Source organism: Amblyraja radiata, chromosome 33, assembly GCF_010909765.2.
Source record: "Amblyraja radiata isolate CabotCenter1 chromosome 33, sAmbRad1.1.pri, whole genome shotgun sequence".
Classification (NCBI taxonomy): Eukaryota; Metazoa; Chordata; class Chondrichthyes; order Rajiformes; family Rajidae; genus Amblyraja; species Amblyraja radiata.
Genome location: NC_045988.1, coordinates 1,066,011 through 1,075,257, shown reverse-complemented (window position 1 = coordinate 1,075,257; position 9,247 = coordinate 1,066,011). Strand labels below are relative to the sequence as shown.

General features: G+C 44.7%; 1 protein-coding gene across 5 annotated transcripts in view; it reads left to right on the top strand.

The window, feature by feature from the left end:
- LOC116991365 (transmembrane protease serine 4-like) overlaps nt 1-9,247 on the top strand; it is a 61,686-nt gene that overhangs the window by 31,376 nt on the left and 21,063 nt on the right. For all 5 annotated transcript variants that reach the window (XR_004416771.1, XM_033049958.1, XM_033049954.1 and 2 more), the window contains exons 8-11: nt 1,673-1,832; nt 3,243-3,412; nt 4,876-4,968; nt 6,462-6,604. Coding sequence is in view for 4 of the 5 variants with exons in the window: in XM_033049958.1 (XP_032905849.1) it covers nt 1,673-1,832; nt 3,243-3,412; nt 4,876-4,968; nt 6,462-6,604 (566 nt within the window). In the remaining variant the exon portion in view is untranslated. The remainder of the gene's footprint in view (nt 1-1,672; nt 1,833-3,242; nt 3,413-4,875; nt 4,969-6,461; nt 6,605-9,247) is intronic.

The window sequence follows — 9,247 nt, the reverse complement described above, 5'->3', positions numbered from 1 at the left end:
CTGCTTACTGACAGATTTTTTCTGCTCATTGAGAAATCCTCGCTCAGTTTCTCAGCCTCTCATCTGCAACTGTTTCATGGCATGGGCAAATGATGGTCTTGGAAATGCGAGCACCTCTAGCCCATCGCTAATTCCCCCTGACAGGTTGGGGGGCATAGTCCACATGGTCGAGGTCCACTCCCCCTCCTGTAAAGCATGGAGTTTGGAATCCGACCCGGTGCTGAAGAAGCAATCTCCCCACTTCAGGATGGGTATAGATTGTGACTTGGACTTGGACCCGTACACTTGCCACTTTGTCCATCTTGATGGTGAACAGAGCTATGGCAAGTGATTTCTCAGCACTCCATCTTGTTGATAAAACTCTTTGGAACAAAGGAGGAAGTGGATGTTTAGAGCAGTTTGCTGAGGCCCTTGGGCTAGGTTGACTTTAAGGCTGGGCTACACGTGTAAATAGTCTCGTCCAAAACAGATTTTAGTATTCGTAATTCCTGTTAATGAAGCATCAGGTGATGATCGTCTGATTCTGACTTTGTCAAGTAGCCGTGATGTGTGTGGTAAAGTTAATATAGAAACATGGATGAGCTGTAAAATGTAATGAGCTATAAGGTACATTTGAAATGGATAAAGAAGCCAATTTGATATGTTTCTGCTATCTCTCCCCCCCCCCCCCCACCCCAACCCCCCCCCCCCCCTCATTCATCCCCATTAACAGAGTAATGCATAGACAGAAACATAACCCTCCCCAATCACCACTTCACACCCACTTACAGCCTGACTCCAGTTTGCAAAGACTGAGCCCTCGTCCACTACCCACCTCCTCCTTGCTGCCCAACATCACTTCTCCATCACTAACAATAGCAATTGAGGAGGTGGAAAAACTATTCAGGAGACAGAAAAGCTGGAAATCTCCATGACCGGACAATGTTTCCTCCTCTACCCTCAAGCTCTGTGCCAAACAACTGGCACCGGTCTACACAGACATTTTCAATCGGCCACTGCAAACCTGTACTGTCTCTGCCTGCTTCAAAGTCTCCACTATTGTTCCCGTACCCAAAAAGCCAAGGATTACTGGTCTTAATGACTATAGGCCTGTCGCACTGACCTCTGTAATCATGAAAACCCTTGAAAGGCTTGTGCTGGCCCACCTGAAAAATATCACAACTGGACCCCCTGCAGTTTGCATATTCGATCAGCAGAGAAGGTTATTGGCTGCAACCTTCCCTCCACTGATGAACTGTACACTGCAAGGGCCAGGAAGCGAGCGGGCAAGATCATCTCTGACCCCTCTCACCCTGGCCACAAACTCTTTGAATCACTTCCCTCTGGAAGGCGACTCCGGACTGTCAAAGCCGCCACAGCCAGACATAAATAGCTCTACTCAACAGCTAAAAGTCTGTAGCCTCCTTGTGCTCTGGTATTTTATTTCATTCTTTACATGTTAAAATTATAATGTTTTATTTTTAATTGTCTACTGTATATCGTGTTGTTACTTGTGAGCAGAGCACCAAGGCAAATTCCTTGTATGTGTACATACTTGACTAAAAAAATGTATTCTCATTCAAATTTCTATTTATTCAAATGATTTAAATTCAAATCTATAATCTCTGTGTATGTATCTGATGAGTTGCTGCTTGGTTTGGATTCTGATATGTCCCTACATGGGTGGTTTCAGAGTGTGAGCGGAGTGCGAGTGAACGTATTGTGGGAGGGACTGATGCCGACATTGACGAATGGCCGTGGCAGGTCAGCCTCCAGTACAAGAACCAGCATCTGTGTGGAGGCAGCATCATAAACTCCAAGTGGGTGATCACTGCCGCACACTGCTTCCCAGAGTAAGTACGCACTCCACTACACTCCCCTCGCCTGCAGCCCATAGCCTCTGCACTCTTCCAACATTCATTCTACAGCTCGGTTACAAATGGAGTAAAGCTGCTATTAGACCATTGTAGGTGAAGAACGTTCTCTCGCCCTTGATCTACTTCACTGCTGTCCTTGCACCTTTAACATGTGCGTAGCTCCAACAATCTGTAGCACTCTGACAGTGTAACACTGTAATGCTTAACACTGTAACAATCTATCGTTGTAACAAGTAGCACTGTAACACTCTAACACTGTAACACTGGTCCGGAGGGCAAGGAGCATCGCCACTCCACCTAGGGTCTGCAAGGGGAGGAGTGGTTCTGCTGTCAGTGACCGCAGGACTGGTGACGGGATCTAGGGAGTGGGCAGGGCCGAAGATGTCCTGGTTGGGTTGCTCCTAGGCCTGGCCAAGCTGGCCATTCGCGAGTCACAGCGCCAGGCGGAAGGGGGCTCTGCCCGAGCCAGAGGCTTGCCCCTTTACCGGGGCTGTATAGTAGTTATTAGAATGTTTGTAACATAGTTGTTTGATGATTACGTAACATGGTGGTGGGAACGTCACCACGGTTTTGGTTATTCGTGTTGAAATTAAATAAATTCTATTTTTGATACAAAAACCCACTAACACTCTGATGCTGGAACACTATTCTGCACGCTGGTTACTTATCTCCGCACCACCTGTTGTACTTGTGAAAAGCTTCATTGTACACATCATAGGCTGAATAGTGTTCAACACAATGTTAGTCACTGTGTCTCTGTGAACTCCTCTAGTGCAAGCACAACATGGGCTACAGAGTACATGTCTAAACCCAGGGGGGAGAGGGGGGTTCAGCAGCATGTGGGATACTTGCCTTCATTAGCTGGGATGGCCGTGTACGGACAGGGTAGTTTATGGAGGAACTTCACAAAACATTAGTTAGATCTCACTGAAGTATTGTGTTGATTACAGGGGATGATGCCAGGAATGGGTTGCTTCAGCTATGAGAAGACATTGGATAGGGTGTGTTGGGTTTTTCTGGAGCAGAGATAGCTGGGGTCTGCCCTCATTGAGGTCCACATGATTCAGGCGGAGATGAGATGGGGTTGGGAGTGAGATACTTTCCCCTGAAGTATTTAGATGCCATGGTAATGGGCCATGCTGTTTAATGCTCCTGGTATAGAGAGTTACTCGGTGGTTAGCATGGAGATGGGCCAAAAGGACTGTCTGGTGTGTTGCACTTGTAAACACTCCCTGAAAAAGAACTGATAGATCCAAATTTAAGCCCATTCTTAGCCACACTATTGACCAATGTCTATATACGGGCAAGTCCTTCAATTTGCTGAAGGGCTGGTGTCACAAGTGCTGTGTTTTGGGACTATTTGTTGATGGCTGTTGTTTGTTGCAGAGAATATCAGCAGATAGCAAACTGGAAGGTGTTTGCTGGAAGTGAGACCCTGTACTCTGGAGGGGAAACCTATTCTGTCAAGAAAATCATCACAAACGGGAATTATGACCCGGTGACCAGTGACTTTGACATTGCGCTGGTGAAAGTGAGATCATCTCTGCCCTACACAGGTGAGGCGTGGGCTGCATTAACAATGGACCATATGAACATCTGCACTCTTAACCTCTATCAAGCGAGTGTTGCCCTTCTCCAGGGAACCCTTCCCCATGCACAACCAAATTCATGCTATCTTTCCACAATGTTTATCTTGCTGCCAATAGTTAGAAACATAGAAATTAGGTGCAGGAGTAGGCCATTCGGCCCTTCGAGCCTGCACCGCCATTCAATATGATCATGGCTGATCATCCAACTCAGTATCCCGTACCTGCCTTCTCTCCATACCCTCTGATCCCCTTAGCCACAAGGGCCACATCTAACTCCCTCTTAAATATAGCCAATAAACTGGCCTCGACTACCCTCTGTGGCAGAGAGTTCCAGAGATTCACCACTCTCTGTGTGAAAACATTTCTTCTCATCTCGGTTTTAAAGGATTTCCCCCTTATCCTTAAGCTGTGACCCCTTGTCCTGGACTTCCCCAACATCGGGAGCAATCTTCCTGCATCTAGCCTGTCCAACCCCTTAAGAATTTTGTAAGTCTTGATCAACTTTGGGGGTGGGGGTGGGGGGGTTCTTGGTGTAGTAAGCATCTACCTTCTGTGGGATTGTGTGCGTTAGTTGTCAGTTGAATAGTATAATGGTCCAAATCATTCACGTTATCCCAGCCATTATTGAGCTTTGGAGATACAGCATGTAAACAGGCCATTCGGCCCACCCAGTCCATGCCGACCGGCGATCCCCGCACACCTACACCAGGGACAATTTACAATTTTACCGAAGCCAATTGGCCTACAAACCCGTATGTGTTTGGAGTGTGGGAGGAAACCAGAACACCTGGAGAAAACCCAGCAGGTCACAGAGAGAACGTACAAACTCCGAACAGATAGGACCCAAAGTCAGGATCAAACCCGGGTCTCTGGCCCGTAAGGCAGCAACTCTACCGCTACGCCAACATGCCGCCCCATTTGTGGCAACTAGCGTTTGATCCGAGCCACACTCAATGGGCAGGGAGTGGATCCACACATACTCTCACTGGCCCACCGTGCAGTTGACCGTTGCCTAGTTACAACATCCATCAGGTCATGGTTCCCCAGACCAAGAGTGGACACATCTAATTACAGAGCTACTGAACCACAACCTGGTTGAGGGTTTAACAGTTTAAGGAGGCAGCTGAAAGCGTCAATGACACCAATTTAGCATTTCAAGTAAAGGAACAATTTGAACATTCTGCTGCTATGTATGAAAGAGGAAGGAACAGAGTGAAAGAGTTTTACCTTTTCCCCAAAAAGATGACTACTTTCAAACTGGCCACTTCAATGTTTTGGGATATGTAATATCAATTTGCAATCTCTGTCAGACATTGCCCAACATGTCACCGCTGTTGAACAAGATGATGTTTGTCTGGGCTTCACTGCCATTTATTTTGCTGTGAACACAATTTCTTCTTCTATATCATTCTTATCATTTCTTTCCCCAGATTTCATCCGTCCAGTTTGTTTACCCAACTATGACATGCCCATTCAGACGGCGAAACCATGGGTCACAGGCTGGGGTTACAGGAAAGAATATGGTAATTATACATAGACTGGTTATTGTTGACTGAGGCAGGGGTAAAAGTAACCTGAATACTAAAAATAACTTGAATACAAAAACAATGATGTAACGCTGGCCACCCTGACCACCAGTGTAGTCCATGTAGATTCTGCAGATTCTTCCTGTGACTTCCCAAAGCTACACTGATAGTCAATGAGTTGCCCACTGTAAATTGTCCCTGTGTGGGTGGGTGGTGGCAGAGTGAGATTAATTTCTTTGACATATGATGGAGAATAGATGTAAGTGGGGGGACTGACGTTGATGGGATTGTTTTGACAACAAACAAGACTTGACGAGTTGAACAGTCTACATTGTTGTGAAACATTTTAGCTCTCCAATAATTTCCAGTTATTTCCTTTTACATATTTTACACATAAAGCTTAAACGATATGGAGGTAATGAATAAAAATAGAACTTACAATGGCAACCTTTCCTCAATGGATTGTAGGAAATGCAATCGAGAAAATCTTCAATAGCATGTCTGTGGCAAATACAGTAATGATGCAGTGTGTAGCATGTAGTATACACTATGTGTCATGTATGCAGTGTGTAGCATGTAGTATACACTATGTGTCATGTATGCAGTGTGTAGCATGTAGTATACACTATGTGTCACGTATGCATTGTGTAGCGTGTGTCATGTATCAGGATACTTGTTGCTACCGCTCTCAAACACTATTTCATGGTATTTAGGATTTACTAGACCTTTGTGCAACACAGTTAATTCACTATTTAATGACTATTTCACGAATAGAGGACACAAACTGCAGTGACTTCTGAGTAAAAGCAAAGTCATTTCTGCATTAATTAGACTATAGTTAGTTATTTGTGCATAAAGTCAACGTTGGTCACTTACAGGAAGGTGGCGGCTAAGAAGCATTTCCGCTCCGCCTTACAGCGCAGTCAACTTGAGCGTCTGAAATGACTTGGATAGATTTCCATTCCTTCCTGAGTTGTTAAACACCAAGAATGCCATGATAATTGGGCATGTCATGATAACCTGGTCATTCCGTGTCACTGGCTCTGGGCCAAATCTCACAAGGTGACACGTATGGAAGAATATCGACTTTATTATCATATCTTCATGCCCTTTTCAAAAATTCCTAATGGCAAATGAGGTGATTTTGAAGCATATAAATAGCATTATGATGAGGCCAGGTGATGTGGCCTGTGTGATGTGCTATGCTTGAGCAGGCTCAAAGCCACAATGGAACATCTCAGTTCTTCCCAGGGGAGAGGGTGCATTGGTCAGCACCTCGACCTGAGTGCACAGTGCAGCCTCCCTGTGTCACCAGGAGTTGTCTGAGTTGCGTTGAGTTTATTGTCACGTGTAGCGAGGTAGAGTGAAAAGCTTTTGTAGTGAGTCAGCAGAAAGACAATACGTGGATATAATGGAGTTCTTGTCTTGGATGGATGGTGTACCCGGGCGCGGTTCCTGCTCTGACCTTGTGTTTTTATTTTTATACAAAGGTGAAGTGTCCATCATGCTGCAGCAGGCCAATGTCACAGTAATTAAGCGTCCTGTCTGCAATCAGAGGGCGTTTTACTCTGGAAGGATCACGAAGCAAATGCTGTGTGCAGGTTACCTGGCGGGTGCAGTGGATGCATGTCAGGTACGTGTGTCACATGAGTTAACACCTGATTCCCATGTGCATTTGAAGCATTTCTGAGATCTTTCACAGGATTAGGGCAGCAGAGTGGCACAGCGGGTAAACCTGCTGCCTGACAACACCAGAGACCCCAGGTTCGATTCTGACTATGGGTGCTGCCTGTGTGGGGTTTGCACGCTCTCCCTGATGGAATTCTCTTCCTCTGACGTTGAATATTTTAAGATGGAGGTTGTCAGATACTTGGGAAGGAAGGTTACCATATGTTTGACAATCGGTATCATCGTGATCTGATTAAATGTACAGCCAGTTTGGGCTATGTTACTTGTTCTAGTTCCTAATATGAACTTGTGTATGAAAGCAGAGATCTGTCATCTAACTAAACCGTTTAAACAGTTGATTGAACTCGACATACAATGGAGCAATGTTATGTCATTACCAGTGAAGTACATATCTCCAAGTGGTCCATGGCCACGTCCCAATGTGAAGGGCTTGCATTAATTTCTCAACAGAGAAGCTATTTATGGTCTCCAATCGCCTTCCACCCTTGCCCTTTGTTTCCCAACTCCTTCTTGGAGAATCAGTAGAGAGTCAAGAGTATTTTATTGTCATATGCACCAAAACAGAACAATTAAACTCTTACAAGCATCAGCACAACAGAATTGTAAACACCTTGTGTAGGAAAGAACTGCAGATGCTGGTTTAAATCGAAGGTAGACACAAAATGCTGGAGTAACACAGCAGAACAGGCTGCATCTCTGGAGAGAAGAAATCGAACCCTCCTTCAGATTTGTAAACGCAGTTCTCAATAGATAATATAATAAACAAACTGAAAAAAGTTCCCTAAACGAAAAAGCCCAAAACAGTGGAAATAACCAAAACCAAGCCTGAAGTAAGCTCGAAGGGCCGAATGGCCTACTCCTGCAACTATTGTCTATTGTCTATCTCTTCCTGGCCCCTTATTCTACATTTGTACCCCCACCCAATCCAGCATGGACTCCTTTGTTTCCCTATCAAACCTCTTTGTGATTTTAAAGGTTGACGGGTCATCCCTGAGCATTTGGCCGTTATTTCTCAACCAGTTCACAAACTGCTTTTCCCTCTTACCAAAAAGCAGCAGATTCTCGATCAGAAAGTTAACTTGATAACCACATATTTTACATAAGTTAGTCTTTGGGACTTGTTTTCTCAGTCTGTCGATATTTTTATGGCAGGGATTGATCGAAAGGGGGGTGAGAAAGTGAGAGGGTGAAATGCTACCTTGCTGGATATATATATATATTTTATATATATAAAAATGCAGACTTCACTGACAGTCATACCCACTTTTCTTTCAGCCCATTGTGTATGTAAAGAACCACTTCCCACTACTTTGTCCTGCTGACTCTACGCTAAAATGTACTTTTTGAGTGAGGCCATCAGTTTAGTCAATCTCCTGTAACTGAGCTTAACGTGCTTCTGAAGTGGCGTACGAGGCCATGGACTGCCTCCCTCAGGAAGGAGTTACTTGACAAGAGAGGACGGGCAGTAGCTTGTGAGCTGGTGTGTTCCATTAGCAGTTTGCACAGGGCTTCAACAGTATATGTGCCCATTCTCAACATCATCTTTGTGGGTCATTGACTCAAAGTTCCCTGGTGTCTGAATAGTTTCTTCTGTCTGCCTGGTAATATCTTTTGGAGATAGAACTTGGCATAGAATGTCTGTTTTGGAAATGAGGTTCTGAGATAGCCAAAGATGCTTTTTAGAAAGGAAGAAAATGCAAGACTGCAATTAAGGACTTGGGAAAACAATGTAAAAGCCATTATGTAGAAACAAAGAACTGCAGATGCTGGTTGATACAAGAGATGGACACAAAGTGCTGGAGTAACTCAGCGGTCAGGCAGTATCTCTGGAGAAAAAGGATGGGTGATGTTTTGGATCGAGCCCATTCGTACCCTACAAGGGGGTATTTGTCCATTATGGTGCTGGCTATGATACGCACATTCATTGGTTAATATCCCAAAAAATCTCATCACGAGTTTAAATAGATGTATCTGGTGATGTTGGCCACCAAGATTATATAATGGATTTTGAGATTGTTTGGTAGTTTTACTAATGCAACTGCTTCATTAATATTCTTTAGGGAAAGATATTTGTCATTATGTTTTTGTCTGTCATCTAGCTGAAGCTACCTGTTCAGGCAGGTATTCAACTATCTTGGCAGTTGCCGACTCAAGTGCCCCAACAAGGTTGGCCGAGTTGTGTCACCACTTCCCTGGGAACAATGGATGTGCTGTAAATGTTGGCCACATATCAAGTCTGAATTAGACAATGTTGAGACTATTTCATGTCATAACTTGAGTCTGGTAGGCAGCACATCCATTCAACACTGACGGCAGATCAGATGAGTAGACTACCTACGGTCCAGAGGGATGGACATTCTCGCCAATGTAAATCTAAATAGATAAGAACCTGGTGACTGAAATCCACCTTGTGATCTTGGTGTTGTGTGTTGCAGAATGGGTCACTGTGTGGGTGGGCAGTACATCTACAATCCAACAGACAGTGTGTCTTCACCAACACCTTGCACATGGGAGGGGCATGTAATGGAAAAGATCAAAGTCCCAGATGAGTAAAGTTGGTCTGGGGATGGAAGGAGCTGGGGAGGGG